This window comes from Dermacentor silvarum, chromosome 1 (genome assembly GCF_013339745.2).
Source record: "Dermacentor silvarum isolate Dsil-2018 chromosome 1, BIME_Dsil_1.4, whole genome shotgun sequence".
Taxonomy (NCBI): domain Eukaryota; kingdom Metazoa; phylum Arthropoda; class Arachnida; order Ixodida; family Ixodidae; genus Dermacentor; species Dermacentor silvarum.
The window spans coordinates 63,407,414-63,432,913 of record NC_051154.1 but is presented as its reverse complement, the minus strand read 5'-3'; the positions used below and the strand labels follow the sequence as shown (position 1 = coordinate 63,432,913).

The 25,500-nt window shown below is 44.6% G+C and overlaps 1 protein-coding gene across 1 annotated transcript in view; it reads right to left on the bottom strand.

Annotated features, from left to right (window-relative positions):
* Positions 1-2,081: 2,081 nt before the first annotated feature.
* Positions 2,082-25,500, bottom strand: part of LOC119464444 (E3 ubiquitin-protein ligase lubel-like) — a 163,731-nt gene continuing 140,312 nt past the window's right edge. Inside the window, 9 exon segments of the mRNA XM_037725423.2 lie at positions 2,082-2,354; positions 3,296-3,461; positions 6,699-6,847; positions 10,217-10,330; positions 10,416-10,534; positions 11,190-11,304; positions 11,480-11,569; positions 12,292-12,390; positions 14,098-14,271. Of these exon segments, the coding sequence (XP_037581351.2) occupies positions 2,313-2,354; positions 3,296-3,461; positions 6,699-6,847; positions 10,217-10,330; positions 10,416-10,534; positions 11,190-11,304; positions 11,480-11,569; positions 12,292-12,390; positions 14,098-14,271 (1,068 nt within the window). The 3' untranslated portion in view covers positions 2,082-2,312.

Genomic DNA, 25,500 nt, shown 5'->3' with positions numbered 1-25,500 from the left:
GACAGCAGAGATTTACTGATCTGGCCCGCACGCAGCAGGAACTGTTTTTATTGCCGTATTGCTGTCACGACCTTGTACAAAAAGCAAGGCACTTTGCGCAATGGCCATGCTCCTTTATAATTAAGTTCTTATCCATGGTGCGCTGCGTTGCCACATTGATTGGTGCGGGGACATGAACAACGCCCATACTGGGGCACACATCGCACGCTCGGATATCGCGTGAACCACCCACTCCTTAAGCAAACGAACAGTTCATAGCCGTATGTCATAATCTGGCCTTTGCATTTTTATTGACACACATTGACAGCCCGTGCAAGCCTTGCGAACTCTTGTGGTATTTTTGGCTCAGGCGCTTGCCTTGCAGCAGTGAAGTTCTTGATAAATACAGCTTTCATCGCCCTGGCCCTATTGCAAAGCATAATACGGAATGCCAAGCTTTGAGCGGTAGAAAGCTGCGACTATTGCTGCTGGCATACTAAATCAAATAAAAGCCGGTATAACTGGTTTGCGTAAGAAGAGCTGGCGCTATTATTTTTCTTCTAGTTTGTCGTGGACAGCTCCTAATCAGAGGTGACCTCATCGTATGAAATTCCGCTAACAGCATTTTTTTGTTCTTCATAAGCGAGTGGCTTTTCTTGCAATGCATTGTACAGCATCTATGCGAAATCCTCCGCCCGTAAAAACATCCAACTTGTGTAACTGAACCATACCGTGGACAATTAACATACGACTTACTTACCCCTTTCTCATGAGACGATCTGTGATAACGCCGCCATTCTCGACAGGACAGAGCCTCTCACGAAGGAGCCAATATCTCAAAGGCACTGTTTTTGCTTTTTTGTTTTCTTGCAGCACTTCCGTTGAGTCTCAAATACGGTTTGATAACTTTTCATGCGCAGTGACTGCTCACCGATTTCTCAACTTACAAATAAGTCGTGCATTTCAGAATAAATGTTTGAATTTCAAAACCACCGTTTTTTTTCTACTCGTTTTCTTGACCACGAATTGGAACCAACCATCCCACCGACAATACTCGAGTAGCAATTACAAATGCCTAATCCTTCCTAATTGGAATGATCAGAAGTCCCAAATGTGAAGTTTCTGAGTGCCAAGAGACGATTGCGCACCTTATTTGTGAGTGTTCTCGTTCCAGTGCACAAATCACCAGCGCTCAGTGCTACTCTCGACAAACTTCACAACCGTCAACTTACGGAAAGTATTATTCTTGAACCTATAGTACCATTCCACACCAGCCGGACTTGCTTTGAAAAATCAACGGTCTGTTTTTAAAGGCATCGGAACTGTGTAAAAGACTGTAATCGTTGTCAGTCGCTTTCATCACGTTTATGCGGACAGTTTCTTTTCTTTTTCTTCTGATATTGTATTTCCTTTACCGTTCCCCCCAGAGTAGAGTAGCCAACTAAACAGTTAATCTGGTTTACCTCTTGCCGTTTATCTCTTATTTTTTCTCTCTCCCTCTTTCTCGCGCTCCCGTATCGTTCACTAAAACTATTCCTCAAACTTTGGCACGACAAAAGGATATATTCTTGACCATTGATTTCCAGTAGTACGTGCCTGCTATATATAGATATGCCAACAGGGTATGTTGAACTTATATTTAATACCATAAGAAATTGCAGCATTCAGCCACCATGTTTCTTTTTTACAGTTGTTCTTGTATAGAAATTTCAAAGATTTTTTTCGTCGGTGTTCTTTTACGACTTCAACGTGTGCCAAAGAATTTTACTACACGCATTTCGCGCTTCAGTTAGTATTCTCCTCGATACTGTTCCGGAGATTTCTGACCTTGGCGCTAATCTTGCGAAAGAAGTAGAATCTTGTTCATTTTTCTTTTCATTTTCCTCCTCCACTTTCAAGATTCCGGAGTTACGGTGCTTGTCATAGATGTTACTCCTGCTCTTCACGGATATCGCTCGGCTTCGCTTGGCTGCCACTTGATACAAAATCGTGGCCTCCAAAATCAAGTGTGATTCATCTATAGAGCATTGTGGTGCCTTCAGAGAGAGAAATTATCATAGAGGCTTACAAGCAATCCAGACAATTGTGTTGCCACCAGCACATGGTTTTGAACAATGTTGAGCACCAAAATTTAATTAGACGACTGACGCCAGAATGCAGCTTTTGTATGAGGAAGATAAATTATCCTGAGGGAAACAGTCATGTTCAAAAAAAAAGGAAAGCAAGGAAAATGAAAGTTCTTTTTTTTTCAGGACACTGAGAGTTCATTTTCTTAAAGTGTTGCACCTCGGCCCCAAGACGTTGGATTTTGATATAACCTTGCGTCATTGGCTTCAGCCGGCACTTTTTTCTAGTGGCACATCGGCGTCGATGACCTGAAAGGAACACATAATAATTACACTGTATGAAGGAGTAATTGGGGTGAAACTTGGAGATATATTGCTCTCAAAATGTGAGGCGTAACTTTTCAGCAGCCTTCCAGAACGGTATGAGACTGTGCAGAAACACGACTGCCTCTAACTTTTGAATACAAACATACACACTTACTTCAGTCAATAAAAAGTTAATTATTCAATTTTAGTTAATTCGGCTGCTGACAGCAATAATTATCATCTGACTTTGTGTCCCCCTGGCCACATAACTTAATTGCACAGGTGGTCTTCGAGTGCCTCCCAGCGCCTAATTTTAAGAAATCCATAAAGCTTAATTTTTAACAGCCGGTATATACTGTTCCCAAAGAGCAGGCACATCAGCCACCTCGAAAAGACTACTGAGGGCGATGATCAAAACTAGCAAGATCATTTGAAAGATCTAAATAAGGTGTGTTCCACATTGTACAAAACAACAGAAGTCTGGATTACACAAGCACTACTTTCTTTTCTTTTATGTGAAACGCATCTAATAGCTTTGTGACTTCGCGCTACAATACGTCATTAACCAACCAACTAGCCCAACAAGTCCTCCTGCAGTCTACATGCTGACGGTATAGAAATTTACTCAGGTCTTAATTAGTTCGGCAGAAAACCGCGTCCCCTTTCCCAAATGTCAATATCCGCGCTTTGCTGAACATCAGATTCTATGAGTCGTGCTTTCTTTCCCGAGCACTAGTGAGGCGATAATAAAGTACGAGCTTCTCAGGAGGTGGGGAAGTATAACGACCCACGCTGCCTTCGCACGAAGGGCGCCGGTGGGTGCCCGCCCTGTGCTAGCAGCCGTTCGTATACAGGGACCGATAGCAGCGGGACCCCGATGCTATACGAGCACTTTGCTGCGGCCACGGGCTACACTTCTACTGCTACGACTGTCGGTGCATTACCTTGATGAGAGCGTCCTGGTATTCCCGATCCGACAGCTTGTAGCGCGATGGCAGCCGGATATTTGCGCGCTTTAGCACCAGCTCCAACTCGTCCACGTCGAATATGGGTAAGGGGTCAACGTGATTCTTGAAGATCAGCTGCCCGAGGTATTCCACGTAATGCATTCTGTGGAGAGGTAAGAGAATGGTGGAACGGCGCTTGTAATGAGTTGCACCCGTCTCGCCTTCCTCCTCGTGAGTGTTTTTCAGCGAAAGCCATGTGATAAACACGTAGCGGGACTTGCCGTAGTTAGACGAACGCAGCAAAGCGCCAGCTGGGTTTCAGAATGACCCTGTTTGATGCGCGTGTAGCAGTCCTCCACTCAAACTTTCTCGGCAGTTATGACGAAAATCAGGTGGCAGTCGAGGTGCACACCAGCTCGAGTCATGGGACACAAGCTTGTATTAGAAATGGACGCGCAAATACATGTAAATAATAGAAAAGTTGCAGTCTGCATACGGTTACGATGAGGTATGTTTTTTTTTTAACAGCTGTGCCAAATTTTGGCACACGACTTGTATTAACTGCACATTATCTAGTACCTAAATCCTGAATAACACACACCAGTCTTCTCTTCACGTTGGTATCTTTTATCGTTCTTTACAAATCTTTACGCGAACGAATGCTGATCGATTGAATAGAATTCGTGCTACAAACATGGAAAATTTTGTAACACCCACCAAGAGGCAGCAATAGAAGGTCTGAGTACTTCTTGCGCACAGTACAAAAGTCGCAACAGAATTTAATACTTCTGAAATGCTTCAAATTCGAAAGACAATTTTATGTGACTTTGAACTTCCTGAGGACTACTGACAAGATGCCACCACGACTGCGGTTAACCTCACAATAGCAACAAAACAGCTGTGCCTGAATTGCGCGGGAAATATAAACCTGACATGTTCACATATCGAATTACGGGCGAAAACTGAGGGCAATCTTTTTACTTTATTTCTGGCCTCTTGTTTTTATTGCCGCTGTTCGTAATAGTTTACCGCGCCTGAAGTTGTGACTTATTCCTGCAGTTTATGATGCTAGAAATTTTGAATGGTAAGGGCGAGTATTCATCCCACCTACACCGTTCCATCGAGACCTCAAAGTGCATTAAATCGGGCTTGTTGTTTAATGTAGCCAAAATTAAACATATGGTATGGTTGTGCTGCAGGATTGCAACTAATGAAGAATACCAAAATATAGCACCTTTTAATTCACAATTGTATTTTTTATGCTTTCGTGAAGAAACGGAGAGAAGACTATTGCATAACCAACTACCCCACGCTTATATTCAGCTTCACATGGCTGTTCATAGGTCTGAAAATGGAGTCTGTACGCATCCAGGCTGCATTTTTTCATGAGCTATCTCTCGTCACGAACAATTTACCCCTGCGTGTTTTGCCCTGGCTAAAGTTTCAAACACGTCAGCATGGTTGCTCTCATGACCACTGCTGTGCTTTTCAATTTCTAGTCTCAACAAAAAATTAAGCAAAACATTATGTGCTCCGTATAAACTTATGCTGTGCCCGATCTCTGTATCGTATGCCTCTATAGTGCATATCTGCACTGATGGATCGGCATCCTCAGCTACCTCCGCAGCTGCTTTCGCTATCCCAGCCTTGTCTTTTCATCGAAGCTTCTGCGGAGGTAGCTGCCATCCAAAAAGCAGTTCATTTGATATCTCAGGAACCACCTCAAACGGTCTTTTTGGCGCTAACCCAGCACTACATATTATTGATTTTATTATCGAAGTGGCCAAATTTTATGAGCCCACCTTGCGAAATGGGCACGATATAACAATTCAGTGAGTTGCAAATGTGATCGACGACGTGGGAACAAAGTTGGCCTTCCGCAATTTCAATTTCGATCCCATTTTCCAAGACAGATGCTAACGCTCTGTTATACCACATCATACCCGTCACTACAGCAAGTTACTGGATTCAGCTAGATCACCGTCATTGCCGACTTCATGTCGCGACACTTCACAACATCCAGAAAAGCCACGCATGTCTTCTAACTGAAATTTGGCGTAGCCTTTACTCAAGGCTATGGTCATATTATTCGCCATGCAGACAGTCCGGAGTGTGCCGGAGGCTATTTTTATCACGTGTTTTGTGCGTGATCCGTTTGATCACAGTGCTTGCGATAGGAATAATCAGTAACTGCAATTTCGGGATGAATCGAAAACCAGTCACTTTCTGAAAGACTTCCTTTGGGTCCGTGACCGAAATACTCTGCGTGTCAGACCATAAAAGTGATTGCGGCTTTTTTTTTTTTTTTTTGAGAGCCTGTGCTTTCTGTACGTGCTTCCAGAATTTTTAAAATTATTATTCATACGCATCTACTTTTCTCTCGTAATCTTCATTTTCGTATTTTCCTTTTGCTGCCCTTGTCCCAACGTTGACTAGGTGACTAGAGCACAGTGGCTCCTACCGTCTTCACGTTTTTTTTTTAAAATAAATCTCCTTCTTCAAATAACCTAGCAACTTAATTTATTGCGTTTTGTTGGCGCTCTGCATTCCCTCAAACATTTTATTCGCCGCACAATTATGTGTACGGCCCTCTTTCTGTCTTTCTCTATCTCGTATGTGAACACGTTCCAGACTAATTGCTCGGTACTGGTTAAGCGGATTACACACATTACAAAAACGGATAAAAAAACTTAGTAACGTGATCTGATTAGGGCAAGAAGCGACAGAAGGAGCAAACGCCCTTCGAAGGGCTTGCTTAGTTTATTCGTTATACGCTAGAAGATTAGTCGAATTATCACTTCACCTAATCCGTTCCGTTAAGCGTACAGGTACTATCAGCATTACTCGAAACGCGAACAGAAAACAACTGATCAGGACACTTGTTTTGAATAATTACATGGAAGTTAAACGTCTAAATGCTCAGGCAGCCGGTTTCTAAGCATACAGTACACCCAAGTGTACATTTTGCAGTCTGCATTAAGCCACTGTTAAAAATTGTCAAGACAAACCTGAAAACGTAACCACGCACGATGCTGATAGCACATTCGAGAGAAAAAACGCGAAACTCTTCTGCGGAGGACGTCATCAGGCGAAAAAGGCCCATAAAGCGTAGCCTCAGAGATTCGTTCGTTGAATGAATTAATGCATTGTGGGGTTTTACGTGCCAAAACCACGATTTGATCGTGAGGCACGCCGTAGTGGGGGACTCTGGATTAATATTGAGTACCAGGGGATCTTTGACGTGCCCCCAACGCACCGAACACGGGCGTTTCTGCAATTCGCCCATATCGAAATGCGACCACCGAGGCCGGGATTTGATCGCGCGACCTTGTGCTTAGCAGCGCAACACCATAGCCTGTAAGCCACCACGGGGGGTGAGATTCGTTCTTATTTGGCCCACCTGCACAGTCCTGCCGTGCCTTCTTCCACTGTTCGACCACACACGTCGTCCTTGAAGCCATCCCTGGTCTCTTTTTGCTCAGGAACTTGGCAACGGGATGTCTTAACCCAGTGAGCAGGTGAGTCCCGATTAAAAACTATCTTGCTTTCCTGCAAAGTATTATTTGTCGCACAGATTAAGATGCGACAAAGAGCAACAGGCACACGAACGAGAAATTAGCCGGCGCCGCATCGAGGTACCATATCTTTTACATATTCATAAAAATAGGGTTGCCGTTTTGTACTTTAACGTGCCATTCACTGGCTTCTTAGACACGTTGGTTGCGTAAAAAGCCCCGTCTTTTACTGTGTTTCTGTATTGCTTCGATCGTAGACCTCTGATTGTTTCGACCCTTTTCGTTATAAGTGCTTATTTTTACGTTGTTTGTTCATTTTTACGTTGTTTGTCCGCATGTTACCGTTTTACATATATTGTACCTTCAGTTTAAAATTTTTGTAAACATTGACGTAACAATTTCAAATGCAGTTTTCGTTTTCATTTTCGTTGAAAGAAACATTAAGACACAAGGAATACGCATACGTATCGCAGACCATGAAGTCAACTTCCCTTTGCTTATATATAATTTTAAGCATATACCTGCTTGTTATACTGCAGGAATGTCAGAAACATTTGTATTAAATGAGATGCATGTAATAACCTCATTTTATTTTTATTTCTTGGATGTACATGAGGCTCGATGAGTTCATGCCTTGCGATACCGCACAGATTAACGCTTGGACCACTCTTGTATGTAATTTGCATAGGCAGAAAGAAAGAGTAGCATATGAAAGAAAACTTTAAACAAAATGCACCACGCAGACCAAAATCCTTCTTTAGCATTACGTACGCATACATAATAACTGAGAAACATTATCACTTGAGACCTTTTCTACTTTATGGCTGACTAAACAGCGCAACACAGACGGTACGTAACACGAGGCAGCAAGTAGCCCGTATGAGCGCGGACTTCAGAATCACTTTTATTGCAGAAGAAAGATACACTGAAGCCGTTTCACTAATTTCACTACTAATTTTCACTACTTTTCACTAATTTTCAGTAAAATCTGATGCAACATTCGTAAAATTGTAGAACTAACCTTCATTCGTAAAACTTGCGAAGGATTAGGGAGTAGGCAGGTGTGCCTTTATTCTCAGGCTCTTGTATAATACGGAGTAAATCACTCTCCGCTTGTGCGGGGCCGAAAGCTCTGCGTTCACATTATCTCGGGAAGGAACATTTCTTAGTCGATGCGATAATCCATGAACGACGGGATTACCGCAAGGCGACCTTATTTACCCACCCCTTTCCTTCGTCATTTTTTCCGCTGCTGCCTTGACTGCTGTGAGGCACCTCTCGCTAGCGCAAGCGATCAAAATGTTCGTGTACGAATTGCTCGCAGGAAAAGACGATGCTACTCTTGCCAAGTTTACAATCGCCGGAACGGATGCCTAGGAGGGCTTTAACCGACCATGGCATGTACAATCAGCGTCAAAAATTTGCAGGGCGCGGATTTCGCGATAAAGTCCGATTGCTGCATAGTTTTTTCCTGCAAACAGTGAAATAACAAAGTAGTGTGTTCATCGAATGTGCTAGTCCAGGCTGCAGATCTAAATTTCAGGCTGCATGCCCAGGCTGCGAAAATATTCAGCTTCGTCCGACGTCACGCCCCATAAATTTTTGACGCCGACTCAATATCCAACAAACGCGCGTACTTCAGAACACGGGCTAAAGGTGAAGAAATTAGTCTCAAGCTCTTTTATTGTCTCGAAAAAAAGTTAAAGCGAGGTTCACCATGTACTGGGCCTTCGACTGTACTTTGCTGGTTATCAGCGCCTTGTCCGTGTGCCGTCTCTCTCTGTCGTGTATGTGTCACGCTCTGCCGTTTTCAAGATGCAGAACAAACTAGCCCGCCACTCTACTCCGCTCTAGGCGGAGGCCTTGGCTTCTAAACACCGCGAGCATATCCACAACGTTCCACTCCAAGTTCATGATATTTAAAATAAAAAATAAGTGGTCATCTACGTAACAAGCAAGTTTGTGTGTGGGGCCACAGAGCTTCTTTTCTAGGGCTATGCCAACCTTAGCTAAAGATAATTTAATTAATGCAACGATAATGTAGCCCGATGCAAACACCAGACATTGGATGAACAACTTAGCTATCCAAGCAAGTAAATGTACTGCAAAGATAGAAAGTCAGCAACTCTAAAAGATCATCAACCGATATACACCCCAACTGGTTCTAAATGCAGCATCGTCGTTTTGTTTAGAAATGCATTCATTGGCACTCTGCATCAGAATGTCCTGTGGCAGTGAATGATACAACTCCTCGACATATATCTTTAAAGCCCTACAGCCTCCAGACAGGGTTCTGATCTTTCAATATATCTACGACAGATGCTGAATTCGGTACGGAAAAGGGGTCATTGAAATGCCTCCGAATCTTTAAATAACTTTGTAATGACATTTAGTTTCTTTTGTGTTGTTCTTTGACAGCATCTTAAATGTTTTTCTTCTGCAGTGAGCGTCAGTTTGAAGTTAGTGCTCTTCCGACCTACTTCTTGTTTTGTGTTTTAACAGCGGAGCTGTTTAAGCCGGCCGTTATTCCGTTAGTCCTCCACACAAAAAAAATGTGGGCCGATCCTGGCGGTAGTGCAGAAAGGGTCCAAGCGCAATGGCACATACCCCTGTGAACTAGTGAAGCTGAGCCTGGCTAAGTCTAGCTAAGCATGGTTGGGACTACTTAAGCTTAGTCAATCATCGATATCCAATAGATAGCCAGTCATTAGCTAATCGATAATTGATCAATAATTATTAAATTCCGGAAAATGCTGGGGATGACTTGGCAGTGCTTAGCCTAGCCCAAAAGGCAGGACTAGCTAGGTGGCCGTCAGCTCCACTGTCTCTTTAGCATTGCGCCTCCAGTGCAAGCTAGGCTAGCTTTTTTTTCTTTTTTTGCGCTTTTTATAGTATTTAGGCAACCATATAGTCTTACAAAGTCGCCCAAATTCTTGTTCTTGTATGTTTTTCTTCTTCTACCAAGGTACTTCCGTTACAGCTCACATTGTGGCTACAAAGTATAATCGAGGCAATTTAGGAAGAACCTCTGGTGCATCGGTCATCATTAAATTAAAGATGTGTTCGATTCACGGCTACGACAAGGCTTACTTTACCTTCAACTACTCTATAAAGTAAGATTAATGCATAAAAGCGAATATAGATGAACACTTCATTTGTTTCTTATCTCTCTGTCAATGGGTTCGCCCGTTTGCCCGTATATTTATTCTTTGCATAGTTTGCATGGTTGGCGTATTGTGCGTTGAAATGTGTTGTGACTACGGCGGCAAGAGAGTTCGGATAATTTTTCTGCTTCAGAAGCGACAGTTAAACAAAATATTAGTGAATAGCTGAACGCCATGCAAATGCTACACCGGCAAAGGCCATATACTCAACCAAGAAACCAATTCTCACGAATACTCACCTCTAAAAGCCTTTGCAAGTCTTCAATATTCTTGTCACGGAGGTAGAAAAGGCAGTTTCTAGGGTGGTGGGCATGTAGGCCTAGTTTGGAGCAGTTCGGAGACCGGCCGCATTTCTAGAGATGGCAAGAAGCATTCGGTGCGTGAAATTATGTCAGACTATCGGCGAGGCACGTAGCTTGCACCGCCTGCTTCGCTTACCTCGCCCATTTTAAAAGGCAAATTGCACCCGCAACAGAAGTCGAAGCCACACTGATAGCACTTGAAGTGCATGCAGCCGCCGCGGGCTAGTGCATACCGAAACTTGCAGTTTGGACAATCTGCAAATGTGCAAGAATACGTCACGGTAAACTGCTGTCTTTTGCGCAAGTTGGAAATAGCATACGCAGCGTTAGAAATTGGTAAACATGCTTAATATTAAGTTGGTTGTACCCGGTTCTTATAATGAACATGGTGATGATCATTACTGTGATGATCGTGATAATGTTGGCCGTGGTGGTGGTGGACTGGCAACAAGGATATTAATACACCTTGGTGGTTTAAAAGTACGCTGAGAGTACGACTGCCAGGTTGTAACTGCTATGAATGACAGTGAACGGGCCTTTAGGCTTCAGCTGTTGGCATCAACATACGCTTTTTTATTTTACCTCTGACCAATTAAACAACAGGTGGTTTAGTGAGAGAAGTTTACATATGACGGCTCTGCTATTTTATAACAGCAAATATCCATCATGCTTAGACTTGTCAGATTAGCTCAATAGCCAAATAACCAGTCAAAAGTTAGCTGTTCCGACTGACATATTGCTCACCAAGGCTCGCAGCTCGCATTCCATTATTACGACAGCGAATGCAAATAAACCGTAAGGTTTAAAGAAAAAAAAACGACAAGTCACTACGCCATGTTGCTGTGTGAAGTTGCCATATTAAATGACACACGTGCCGCTAAAGTCTTTGTGTATAGGATGATCGACGTACCGATTCCGTTTTCAGCCAAGTAGCGAGTTATTCCCTCAGCCTGACTTTCGGGGTCATTGTTTTGTTGCCACTGTTGAAACTGCTCGCAGCTGATGCCTTCATGTTGTTTTTGCCACTGAAAAAGATGAAGCAATTTGCACTCGTCATGGCAAGGTATGCATGCCACAATAACTTTGCATGCCGTAACAGTTGCACGCAAACAAAAAAGCGCAGTTATTGAAACTTGAAAGTTTTTTTTAATGAATGTTATGCAGCATGTTTCATGGACAACGCCTCTGCAAAGAACTTACAGGCTTGCGACAAGAGGCGCAGGTGACTGCCTTGCAGTCGGGGCACACAAGACGTATCTGATCAGGGTACGTGATGAAACCAGAAGAACACTGCAAAGACAAAATATACCTTTAGAAAGAAATGGAAACATTTTGTTGGCAATGCCGCGTCAACCTCAAAAAGCGACGTAACTATTTCGTGCTGCGGTAGCCATTGCGTTACTTGTGTGCCATGCAATGCTGCAGACTGTGAAAGAAGCGCTATTAAAGTTGCATCAAAGAAACTTCATCAAATGCAAAGTCGCTACAACTACCTGCGCATGAGCCTTTTTTCTTTTATCTCGTCCATGGCAAGAGCGCTGGAGGTAATTGATTGGTTCAGCGCCGTACATGCAGTGACTTCGATGTTGTCACTGATGTGTGTGCCTCTCTAGCCACTGAGCTATTGAACACACTCTCTTCTATTGGAACAGGAAACCTGCCAAAGGCGGCTTTCATCTTTTACAACGAACGAGAGGACATCCCTCAACAGCAGAGATGAAGCGCTGAGCAGCGCTTAAACATGTAAAAGCGAGAAAGGGGCTTTCATGATCCCTTAAAACACTCACGTGCGTCAACCAGGGTGCCAACGTGCGGAAGTTCGCCTCAATGGGATGAAACTTCCCTGCTTGGGAGTCCAAAGAGTACAAACAACCCAGCGAGGCGTAGTTTCGAGCGCCCGTTCCTTTTCAGGTCTTTTTTTTTTCAATCACGAATTGCGGAGCAGGTCCGCGAGAGAAACCACACAGCGAAAGTTGTTGGTAAGTTTTTGCTAGAGTTCAAAAATTACAAACCTGTGAACACCACCGGAAGTTTGGATCCTTCATTAGCGCTCGGTCTCGTAGCTTTTGTTGAAACAGGTCGTAGACTTCGTTGTCCACCAAGCCCTTTAACTGTGAAAAAAAAAATTAAACCTAAACTGGACAATCGAAATCTAAGTTTAAGCAGGAATTATGTTTTCGAACCTATATTTCCCAAATTCGAGAAGTAGGAAATAGATCAGTATAGCCCCGAAATCATTTTTTTTAGAAATTGTCGCATATTTCAAGAAAATGGGACTCGGCCCAGCACTGGCGGTTCATTAGCAGCATGGAGGAAAGAAACAAAACAGGAGAGGCCCTGACGTCACGTTTTTGAAGCCGGAAGTGCAGCCATGTTGGTGTGCCATCTCCTTTTGCGCCTCCAATCAGAGGTTCTGACGAGACTGCAGCTCGCCGAAGCAGATGGACGCGAACTTTGAACTTGCTTGCTACGAGCCGCCGGAAGTGTGTGCTGCCGACGCGCGTCAAAACAAAGCCTACGGAGCTCCTGTTTTAGTGAAGCGGACGCGGTCCTGTGTTTTTCCGTGGCACGTTGAAGAATACGACGAAGACCCGCGCCGTGATCGCTTGACTGTATCTGTTTCTGGCTGACACTCACACTCACAGACCCAAAACACTACTTTCAAGCTTACACACCACACTCCAAACTCAGCTTTTCTCGCGAGGAAAAGGTGCTGCGAGAAAGACACCGGCGGAAAAATCTTATCTCACTTAAGAGACCGAGAGCAGCAGCGGAAGCTTCAGGAGCGTGGTTGCGATGGCAACGTTGACATTTGGAGTACCCGTCCCAGTGCTCCTTTGCGAAAAACAGCACGTGACTTCCGCCACACTTTCTCTAATACGTCCGTGCTGGCCGGGGCCTCTCCTGGGTTTCCTACCTCCATATTTAGCAGAAAGTCAATTCCAAGAGAGCTTTCGAGCTTTCTCACTGAGTGACTTCCATGAATGTGTCTGCCGATGGCATGTGCAAACTGCAACAATGTATCATGTTCTTTCATCCTGTTTAAGGCGTCTAGTCTTTGGACGCATTGGTTGAGCTTTTTCGACATGTTTTACCTGCCTAATAGGGGCGACATCTGTGCAAATGCGGCGTTCGTGAAATATACCGCGCTTACGTTGTCGTAGTAGCCTTCCTCACAAAGCAGAGTGTCTTGTTTAATATAATTACCGACATCACCGATAAATTAGCCGTATTGGTCCCACTAGACACCAAGGGCCTTGAAGGCGTGGTCGAGTTGAAATGCCGAAACGACCAACTATTTTGCAACAAGAGCATCTGCCTGAGAACCTTTATTTTTTTATTTATACATACTGCAGCCTCAATGAGGCTGCACTATGTATATGTTTAATGAATTAGATTTAATTAAATATATTTAATTATTGTTTAATTTATATTTAATGAACATTGATGCTTTGAGTACGTGAACTTCAAGGATGATGTCAGTGCATTTTCTAATCGCTGCTCTGTCATGACCATTGTTTCGATCACAATTATCATGTCAGAAATTAAGAGTAGCTGGCGCAACCTTGAGGCATCGAACTGTAAATACAGTAAAAAAACATGAAGTTAGGGAATACCAACGCCCAGGGTGAACTGGCGGTACCAAAATATTCAACATATCTAAATTTCTTCACATTGTCGTATGCTGTCGGCTGCAGTTAATGGATGCGAACAAAGCCGTCCATATTTTATTAGGTGTTTGTGTGAGAAAATTGTTTTATTGCTTCAACTATAGGAAATGGGATATCTTAAAAAGTAAATCTAATCAGTATACTTACCAGAATATCTAGGTTATTAAAGTAATTCAGCTCTACGTCTTCGTCACTCAAGTCAGGCTCATTGCAAAATGGGCAAAGAAGTTCCATGATATTTCTGTCCCGTATTTGGATGGTAAAATAAGCTGTGAGGCACTCTTTGCACGCCTTGTGTACGCAGTTGAGCAAGGAAACCATCTGCAACAAGAAGATACAAATAATACTAATTATTATCGGCGAGAAGCTAAGGATTCATTAAAAGCTAGATCCACGATCTCTGCATTTTGCCTTCACTGTGACGTCATGGAAATGAGTGAACGTAATGGGCTGATGCATTTACATACACTAGCTGTCAGTAAGTTGGACTAAGTTATATTTGCCACTGCACTATTAGGTTGTCTCCGAATTTAGTGTATCAAAAAGAAGCAAGAAAATATGCAGGTCAGAGGCATGGCGCAGGATTGACTGACCTCCATTGTGCCCTTTGAAGTTTGAGCACCGAAAGCACCCGCCGTTCTTGAACAAACCGTGCTCAAAGCCGAAGCAAGCGATGCCGCCGAGTTTCCGAAATTATCCCTGCAAGTGTCTTTGCATTGAAAGCGGCCATAAACTATAATGCATGCATCCTGAAGTGACGTTATTGAACCATTTAAAGTGATACGATGTGCGGCGGCGCCATAGGCACATCTCGTAGAGTCCCCTATGAACGCGCGTTTCCGTAAAATTTTAAGGCATCTGGGGAAAAAAAGCGTGCCAGCATCTTTTCAAAATTTATGTAATTTGTGGCAGACAAATGTGTTTAAGGCCGGGTGGAAAATTTGTCATTTGATTCCGATAGTGAAGTCACAAACTCATTGTGGTGCGACTTGCCTTTGCCTTTTATACCTGTATGTTTTCGGGTGTATAGGACTGTGTGCTGTGGAATTTCTGGCCCTGTTACGTTGTTTCTTTTCACTTTCTCACTACCTATATTTTTTATATTGTTACTTCTGCAATGCGAAAACGAGTAGCCGTCACCATTATAGAGTGACTACATCTCTTTCTTTTTATTTTCATTTCAATAAAAAAAGTCAGGTAGGAGGAGATGATGAAAAGGAAGTTAGGCAAGTTATCGAAATACTTGGTGGCTATAAACCCTCAGAAGAGTTTTAACCTGGGATAGTTCGTTTACATTCAATATAGCGAACAGCGCACACTACGAGACAGTGATATACGTGCGGTCAGTGATATCCCGAGCGCACTTGTCCTGCTCGTATGTCACTGCCCTGCCGTCTACGCTGTTTGACATGTTCCCTTCTAATAAACGTGAAAGGGGAAAATGTCATTCAGCTAAAAACAGTACGAAGCTACGAAGCAAACTCACACTGGTTTCTCAGAAAGCTTCACAACTGAAGCAATAATCGTCCTGGTCCTGGGATCAAACCCAGGACCAACGCCTTTCCGTGGTGGTCGCTCTACCATTAAAGCTAACCAGGAGGATAGCAGATCGTAGAGAGAGGCTGAATAGATCGACAACTCTAAGCGCCCAAACATAGCATACGACAAATGGAAGAATAGTGTACAGTTTATTTTTCATTAAACTTCCTCCACCTTGCCAATTACCGCATAACTGATTCGCCATATTCTATGTCCCTGCGCTTCGAATTGTCGATTGATTCAGCCACCCTTTGTGATCGGCTAGCCTCCTGATTAGCTCAGATAGTAAAGCGACCGCCCTGGAAAGGATTGAATCATAGGACCAAGACGAAGTTTTCTTCAACTGCGAAGCTTTTCTGGCAAACCTGTTAAACTTTCCTTTCTAGCTTCGCGCTACTCTCAGGAGGATGACATATTTTCTCTTTCATTACCCTTCCTCAACCCCCTTGAGGTTTTCCAACAGAACTGTTTTTCCAGCACCCATATAGCTATCGCGTTACTGGGCTGCGCCAGGTAGCGAACCATTGCGCTGGAGAAGTCTCGGGAGCAAAGGTTCGACGTCCAAGTATAGTAGCGGGCTTACGAAACATCTGCCGCCTGCGAGCAAGCGCTCAGCAGTTTCAAGTTCGGAGATTGGTGAGGGGGTACTTGGATGGCGATCACGGGAAAGCCCATCAGGGCGCGTCCCGGGAAACTGTGTTCGCGCATGCGACTCGACTCCGGAAGGCAGAAGCACCGTTTGCACGAAAAATAGCTCCGCTACGCTAGCCACGGCCCTCACGTTGCCGCCGGGGCGGCTATTCCCGGGAATCAAGCTCGGCAAATTACCGTCATCGTGTGGGAGCCTGAGATGACGTGCGAGAAGGCATCTCGATACCTATAGGACTGCGCGACCGAGCGTAAACATTGTTTATGATTGTTTTCGCTCGAGATTTATCTATGTGTCAAAACATGATGGTTACACAACTCAACATGAGATTACGCCGTGTGTTCTTCAAGGCGGTGCTCTGGTGTCATTCATCAGAGCACAAGGCTTTGATAGCTTTAGTAGGTGTCCTTTTTTAACAGCGGAGCTGTTTAAGCCGGCCCGTAATGTGTGCCGCCTGCCACTGCGTTGGCTAGCAACGCAGTGAATATGTTTGGGAGAGAGAAAGAGAAAATGAGAGCGAGAGAAAGTGCGCGCGTCGCGCGCTATGCTCGGGAGAGAGAAAGAGAAAGTGAAAGCGAGAGAGAGAGAAAAACAAATTGTAGCAGCACCAACGAGGCAACGCGCAGAGGTGCTTCTCCGTTTACCCGCATTAGCGCCGAATGCTCGCGGTGTCCGTGAATGCAGCAGGCACCTCTTGCGGCGGCTCGGCCGAGCTCCCACCAGCTGCGCGCTACTGCGCATGTGCCGTGACGTCATCCAGGCGTGTCGTCTGCTGCGCACCGCCCGTACACTCTGCATAGCTTTCGCCTCACTTACCCTACGTGTGCTCGGACTGCAAGTGCTTCGCCCGGCGTTCCCCGATGCCACGGACCACGAGGAAAGGCTTACACACTTCGCATAACTTAGCATCACTTGGCATTACTTCATATAACTTAGCATCACTTCGTATAGCCAGGACCCGCTAGGAACCGATCAGCTCCGCTGTGTCTTTAGCCTTGCGCCACTAGTGCAAGCTACCCCGATTCTTTTTTCAATATCTACTAGCCTGTGCGAACGCCCTTGACCATGCGACATTCTCGTTGTATACGCATGTGCTCTGAGAACCATATTTTTCTCTCGTCTTCCTATTCCGTCCTGCTCGTTACCCTGTGTAATATGTCCAACCGGACCCTTTCCGAATAATTAACATCCCTAACATCCTTCTCTTCATATCCTCTATTTCTTCTTCCTCTTGATAATCTATCTGCTTCCTGAAATATTTTACATCGAAACTTAATATTGTTATTGCCAGAGTAACAAAGTGGCGTACGACAACCATTTGCTGACTAACCCTAACAAATTCACGGTGTGTAATTCGCATCAAAAATACACTGACGATATATCTGTAATTATAATTCGGATTCTCATTGTATTCCTTTCTTAACTTTTGTGCCGTTCCTTAGTGTTTATCTAGACTCCAATCTTAGGTGTATCTAGACTGTAATCTTGAGTATCTTAATGAATGCATTTGGTATTCACGTATTAAATAAGGCACGTCCGGTGTTTCTCACCACGCCAATGTATCAGTGTATTTTGCATTCCTCTACAGCTACTTCAACTACGACATTCTGTCTTGGGGAAGTGCATGTCATCTTTCATCTCTATATACAGCTTATACAAAATCAAGCGTTTCTTATAATTTATCCACGATTGCTACTGCGATTTCAACACTAGGGCCGTTCTTCGATGTAGCGTAATACAACTAACATAGCACAGTTAAGACGAGGGACAAATAGAGACAGGACAAGCGCTTGTCCAGTCTCGATTTGTCCCTCGTCCTTACTGCGCTATTGTATTACGATGAATAACCAACATGCCCAAACCTATTCCCTTCGATGTAGCATTATCTTAAATATCGATTTAATTTTTTATCGTTTTAATAGATGATAAAATAAGAAACCAACTTTCCACACTTTCCACGGTTCATGTATTACTCTAATCATTTCCTTACTATCAATTGTAACAGATTTTATGCTAACACATTTTTTTACTTTCAACAGTTCACACTTATTACGGAAAATCTATCTCAACCTGCGCAATATCCAAGTTGTGGAATAACTTACTGTATACAAATAAAGATTATTGCTTCATTAACAACATTCAGTTATTGTCTAAGGAATAATTATTAAATAAAGTAGTGAACGAAAAGACATGATATGTTGCATTTCCGTCCTGTGAGCTAAACTGCTCAGAATGTTGGTGGTGCATTATGCCAGAATGGTAGCCTAGGGCAACAGTGTCTTGAACACTCACTGCCATCATACATCATTCACACCGCATGGCGCATCCGCCATGTACATACTTTGCGTATTCTTGCGGTTTACGTTTATATATAATCATTTCATAGGAAGCCAACAAACAATGAAACCAAGGACAACATAGGGGAAATCACTTGTACTCACTAATTCAATTAAAGAAAATGATAAATGAACAAAAATTATAAAAATCACAGACATTAATAAAAATCGGGCTCTTCTCGTTCATATATATATATATATATATATATATATATATATATATATATATATATATATAGAAGAAAGGGAACCGAGGGGCCCGATTTTTAATAAGCATATCATAATGAGCCAACAAACAATAACACCAAGGACAACATAGGGGAAAATTACTTGTACTTAATAATTGAATTAAAGAAATGATAAATTAATGACAATGGACAGTTGTTTTTTCATCCATTTCCATTAATTTATCATTTCTTTAATTCAATTATTAAGTACAAATAATCGTACTTAATAATAAAGCATATCGGCCGGTTGTCGGAAGTACGCCACCGGTTCGCTGGCGTAGGTCCCATCCATGTAAGAGGTCGCGTAGTACAGGGCGGCTGCTGGTCTGACGTCATGGCGGGCTGCGGTCGGGGCCTAGCCGTGACGTTGGCATATCCGAGAGGCACACTCGGAGAGAGTGCATGGTTGAGTTCTCGCGACCACTTACCCGTAGCTGAGAGGTGCAACCGTCGGGACCTGTTGAGGTGTCGCGACGACAACAGCGTAGCTGAGTGGAGCGGTCGCAGGAAGATGTTGATACTAGTCTGGCAAGACCTCGGCGATTTCCTGCTCGATCACGCGACGGAGCGTGGGCATAACATTCGTTGCGGGCTGTTGCACATGGGGCGGCTGAGCGAAGGTCAGGAAGGAGAGCTGGCGTGCAACTTCCTCCCGAACGAACGCTTTCATTTCTGTAAGCAGTGCGGACTGGTCGGAGATGGTGGTCAAACCAGCAATGTGTTCGTTACGCGATGAAGGGCGACGTGTCAATGAGTGCTGCCTTCGTAGCTCCTCGTAGCTTTGGCAGAGAGTAACGATGTCTGACACGGACTGAGGATTTTTCGCAAGTAGCATGTTGAACGCATCGTCTTCGATTCCTTTCATGACATTTCGTATTTTGTCTGATTCCGACATCGTCACGTTGACTCTTTTGCACAAGTCCAGAACATCTTCAATGTAGCTGGTAAATGATTCACCCGGCTGCTGTGCACGTTCACGCAAACGCGATTCTGCTGAACTAGTCACCGCAGGGCGACCAAACACCGCCACCAAAGAACAAGGACCACGTCGGAAAATCGGTCTCATGGTTCCTGTACCAGATACTGGCTACACCCGCGAGATAGAAGATCACATTGCTCAGCTTTGCGGGGGCGTCCCATTTGTTGTGAGCGCTTACCCTCTCATACTTTGTCAGCCAGTCCTCCACATTAGTTTTGTCCGCGCCGTTGAAAATGGCAGGGTACCTGTGGCGAGGCACACCAGAGCACATGACAGACTTAGGAGGCGCTTGCTGGGATGCGTCTTCAGGCATGGTTGAGCGTAGGGTACGGGATCGAAGCTCCAAGATTTACGCTGTAGGCAGAAGCACGCTCCACCACTTGGAAATGCGTTTATTCGGCACCAGCCCTTTGGGCCGTCCGTTGATTAAAGGGCCGAGCTCTCAGCACGAGCGGCGTTTCTCGAGGAAAGCGCAGGAGGGATCGACCCACTAGAAAGGGCTGGAGAGCGTGATCCGCTATGGCGTTCGTATTCGTCGCTACATATATATATATATATATATATATATATATATATATATATATATGCGTGTGTGTGTGTGTGTGTGTGTGTGTGTGTGTGTGTGTGTGTGTGTGTGTGTGTGTGTGTGTGTGTGTGTGTGTGTGTGTGTGTGTGTGTGTGTGTGTGTGTGTGTGTGTGTGTGTGTGTGTTGTGTGTGTGTGTGTGTGTGTGTGTGTGTGTGTGTGTGTGTGTGTGTGTGTGTGTGTGTGTGTGTGTGTGTGTGTGTGTGTGTGTGTGTGTGTGTGTGTGTGTGTGGATGTGTCCTGGACTGGAGGCTACCCGGGTCCTGCATTCACTGCGGGATTTGGCCCGTGAAGCCGGGATCATCGAAAGGATATAATTATACCTCCTTTTTCCATTCCCCCTCTCCCCTTTCATATTAGTTTTTTTTTTTTCGAACGTACCCCAGCCGCTAGGGCAGTGAAAAATATGAAACAATCTTCCTAACGCCAAGAGACGCTTGTCTGAGTGTTAAACGCTCAGATTTGTCAAGTCCGAAGGTTGGTGACCCTAGCGCTGTCGAATTCGAGTGCAACCCTAGCCTCGCGATTAGCGTTCCGAAGCGTCATCGCGAATTTGGAACCCGTCCCTTGAATTTTACTTCTTCCGCTCGCTATTCTGAGTGCTCTGGCGCTGCTTTCACATGGGGAAAGCAGTGCAAGTAACTTGCTGACATGCAACGTAACGCACGCGAAAGACAGTGTTTAAACTGCGGCCGAATAGAAGCTGGCTTGTGCGCACGTGCTCTCGCTCGTGCTGTGTGATTGGCGCACGCACCACTCGTCTCAAAGAGCTAGTTGGTGGTGACACGAAAGATGCATTAGTGCGAATATGTCTGAATGCTTCGACCATCGGGCTGTTGGGGACTGGGAGGCCGAGGTTTGACCCCAGCATAGGAAACTTGAATTTTCTTCTTATTGAAGAGGCTCAAAACGATGTGAGGGAGAAGCTTACCTACCGCATTACAAGTTCAGGTTTTAAAAATTCAAGGCCACTTAGGTATCCCTACATGGATTAATGCGAAGCCTTGTGTCGTCTTTACGATGACGCCTCGGCCTCGTCCGAGAACTTGCGTGGGCGTCCAAAGGAGCCGGGCGTAGCTACTGACTGAGAAGTCTAAGTCACAGGTTCTTCCATCGGAGCGCACGACAGAATTCACCGAAATCCCCACACCAACTGGCAGCGCCGCGCGGCGCTGGCCACCCAGTTGCCGCTTCCCGGCAACTGCAGCTTATGCAACCGTAATCTTTACCGGGAAACGCTTGCAGCGTCCCCTTTGGAAAGGGGTGCTGGGTTGCGCCACCAAGCTCTTGTTATTATATTGCCTAATGCCCTACCTATTTTCAAGAAAAAAAAACACGAATAATTCCCCTCACCAATGTTTCTGCAACGGTGACGATGATGATGATGATGATGATGATGATGATGATTTATTGGCATCCCCTTTGAAACGGGGCGGCGACAAATAGTCACCCAGCCTGCCTGATTCAATCAGGCATACCATACATGTTCTTCATCCAGCACCTCTGTATACTGCTCATTAATCTTTTTCTTTTTTCCCCAAAAAATCTACATCGTACCGCTACCTATGATATTAAGAAATCAGGTCGTATCAATCTCTTCCCTGCTTTTTTTCCACCAATACTCTAATCGTCTCTTGCTTATCTCTACGGCAGATCGGTTGATGTTTCCTTCCACTTTAAACCCAAGCGCTTCTGGAAGTTGTACGTTACCTACGGTTCTCGCTCGGTGAATCCCTTCGCGTTCCATTAGGATGGGCTGAGTGGTCTCCGGACCTTTACTGCAGCATACACATGCCTCATCTACTTGCTCCGGTATGTTTTGGTCCTTAGGCAAACGGCTTCAGCCTCAAATAACAAGGCACTGCCCTTTGTGTTATCGTACAGATGTTCCCTTCTAATTTCTTTCTTCTCATTCTGGTAAATCTCCATGGTCCTTTTTGTTTCCATTCTTTTCCAATTCACAGTCTCTATTTTTCTCACTTTCTTTCTGATGATTCGTGGTTGTCTATTTAGTTTCGATGCGCGGAAGTGAGCGGAGGTGAGCGCCATCTGGGGGAGCTTCAAGGAACCCAGCGGCAACGTGGCGCGAGCTTCCCGTTGATTGGCTGTGACCACATGACTTTTTGCAGCATCTCCGGCCACTCCGCCGGATTTTCCGCTTCATGAGTCATATAATGCTTTTGCATTGAGAAAACAAAAACTGGGGCGGTATTCACTAAGCGAATTTACTCACTAATTTTGGCGTAAGAAAAATCTTACGAAAAAAGCGTATTCACAAAGCTAAAACTGTTCGTAAGATCAGCAAGCTGGCGATGCCCGCCGCTGCAAAGACGAGCGCTACAGTCGAAAAAGTGCGTATATGTAAGGGTAACACAGGTGCGAACTTCAGCACTTCCGTCAATAGTAAGCTTAAGTCGATTCACAAAACCTAAACAGCCGTCGCAGATGACGACTCAAGAATAAATTTCTACGGTAGAGGTGAAGCAGTCTTACGAACATCATTATGTCTATCTGCGCCGCTGGAGATGACGCAGGTAAGCGCTCGAACACGCTGTTGTGGCTGATTGGCCCGAAGCCACAACTGATAGCCGAAGATGGCGCGTGCTTATATCTTTGTGGCGGGCTCTGATTTGGCATCTCAGAGTGCCTTGAGCTGTTTTAGTGCATAATTGTATTGAGTGTGCGCTGCTGTGGAAGGCGGTAACATTAATGCTGTGCGGCGAACTTCTGCCTGTCTGATAGGCTGTGTTTCTGTATACGCGCTGTAGCTTGAATTTTCATACTCGTCATGACACTCTATTGGGGTTTTGGCAATAGAGGTGTAGTGTCCGTCCCTGAAAACCATCAAGTTTGTCATTCATGTGTTTTAGCACTTCTATCGTATTTTTTTTCTTCAAGTTTGAGCTTTCTCTTGCTCATAGGGCTTCGGACGATGATTTTTTTCCGACGCTTTGAGGCTATCATTCTCCATGCTAGATGAAAATTGAAAAAAACGCCTTCTTATTACCAAAACTTGTTGCTGTTGCACAATTCGCTGTCGTCTTCCATGCTGTTAGCCTCAGCCTTCTATTATATTGCTCGTAGTTTTAATTCAGCACTAAGCCGAAGCGACGTAGTGTCTGTGCCCACGGTTTTGCTCATTCTGTGGCCTACGGTGTGAACCAACATATACGTACGACGGATGACAGTCATGTCTATGATATGAAGCGGGACGTCAATTGATGACATAAAAAATGAAATGGCGAATAAAATCACTACCACTATTGATACGAAAATCATGTGGACTGTTTGAGCAAGAATGATGCTGTGAAATAAAGTACACCTCACGAACGAAGCGAACAATTGTCGCATGGGTCAACACACACACACACACACACACACACACACACACACACACACACACACACACACACACACACACACACACACACACACACACACACACACACACACACACACACACACACACACACACACACACACACACACGCACAAGTTTATATTTATATACCCACACTGACGAGCATCACTAGAGACACTTCGTTTTCTGTAAAAAAAAAAAAAAAGCGCGCAGCATAACGCTCATAAAGACGCCACTACGTTTTTGTTTTGCATGCACAAGGCCAGTACAGTCAACAGCCAATGGTAAAAACAGATGGCAAAAAAAAAAGTGACAGCAAACCACAGCCATCGTCTTCCTATGATTGGCCGGATATGCTTATATTCTAAACCCCAGACTAACATCAGTCCTTGGAGAAATGACGTCACTCGCGTCTTTCAGTCGCTTCGTGCGATGTTCTTTCTATAGTTTCCTCCTCTCACTTCTTCTCACGTAAGAAACCCTTCAAAGGCGTTTGTGAATCAAGCGCAAGAATTTTCGTAAAGCCGGCAACAGTCTTACGGTGCTCCGCGCCTGCTGCGCAGTAGTCAGGTCAAGATGACGGCACGAAAAAGCCGGTCACAGTGGCCCGGTATCGCGAAGTGAACAACGTGAAGCGTGCCCGACGCTGAGCGCGGTCACTAAAACGCGTCGTATCAGGAAAATCAGCATTTACGTCGCTCGCATTATGCTGCCTTGTGCGCTCTCCCGGCTGCGCACACTTAGATCACTTAATTCAGTGGGTTTGGACAAAGCTACGACATTTGAATGTAATTAGCGGTGTAAGTGTATATCGTAAGGATCCTACAGTCTTACGGTGCTCCGCGCCTGCTGCACAACAGCAGGCGCGCAGCAGCAACAATTTGAGAAGTATTCAAGCTATTAGACTGAGAAGGATCGTGGGCGATGAACAACGGCGAATATGTCAACAACCTTCAGCTTGCCGATGACATTGTCCTGTTCAGCAACGCTGGGGACGAACTTCACATCAGGGCCGTGGTGCTTGAGGCATACGACTGACAACTCAATAATTATTTCATTTATGTATAATTTCCATATTTACCTACATACAGTGCAAGTATCCGCAACTTCTCAGGCTTCGACTCTGCCTCAGTGATAGTTCTGAGCCGGTATTTTGTAGCGATGCCTTATGCCTTATTCTATACTAGACTTATCATCCACCGCTCACGGCTGGCTGATCCCGTTGATAACGTGAGCGGACCGCCGCTCTGACTACTGACCAAGCACAAAAAGCGCGAAAAGGCATTAGCATCGGAAAGGCATCGCTACAAAATACCGGGCCTCGCTTCACATGTTTTAAATAGCCGCAAGAAAAGTGGAAAATTTTTTATCGAGAAAATGGTCAGACAATGAGGCACAATCTTTCCAGTTATGCTCGATCCTCACACAGTGCTGTATTCATATGTCCCGCAATGAATACTTAGATGAAGTATTCAAGCTATTAGACTGAGGAGGATCGAGGGCGATGATCAACGGCGAATATGTCAACAACCTTCAGCTTGCCGATGGCATTGTCCAGTTCAGCAATGCTTGGGACACATTGCAGTTAGGCTCTAGAGTATGTACAGGCGTAAGATTATCTTCGTCAATTACTCACAGGGAACCGTTATCATCGGACGGAAATTTACAGAAGAATGAAACTGGGTCGCAGTGCACACGGCCGGCATTACCAAATCGTGACCGAGAGCTCACCGCTGTCGTTGAAAAAAAAAAGTGTACAATCATTCTGTTCTTCAAGTACTACATACGAGGCAGAAACTTCGAGGTTAACAATGAAGAAGGAGAATAAGGACCGCTCAAACAAGTGACGGAACGAAAAATTTTAAGCGTAACGCT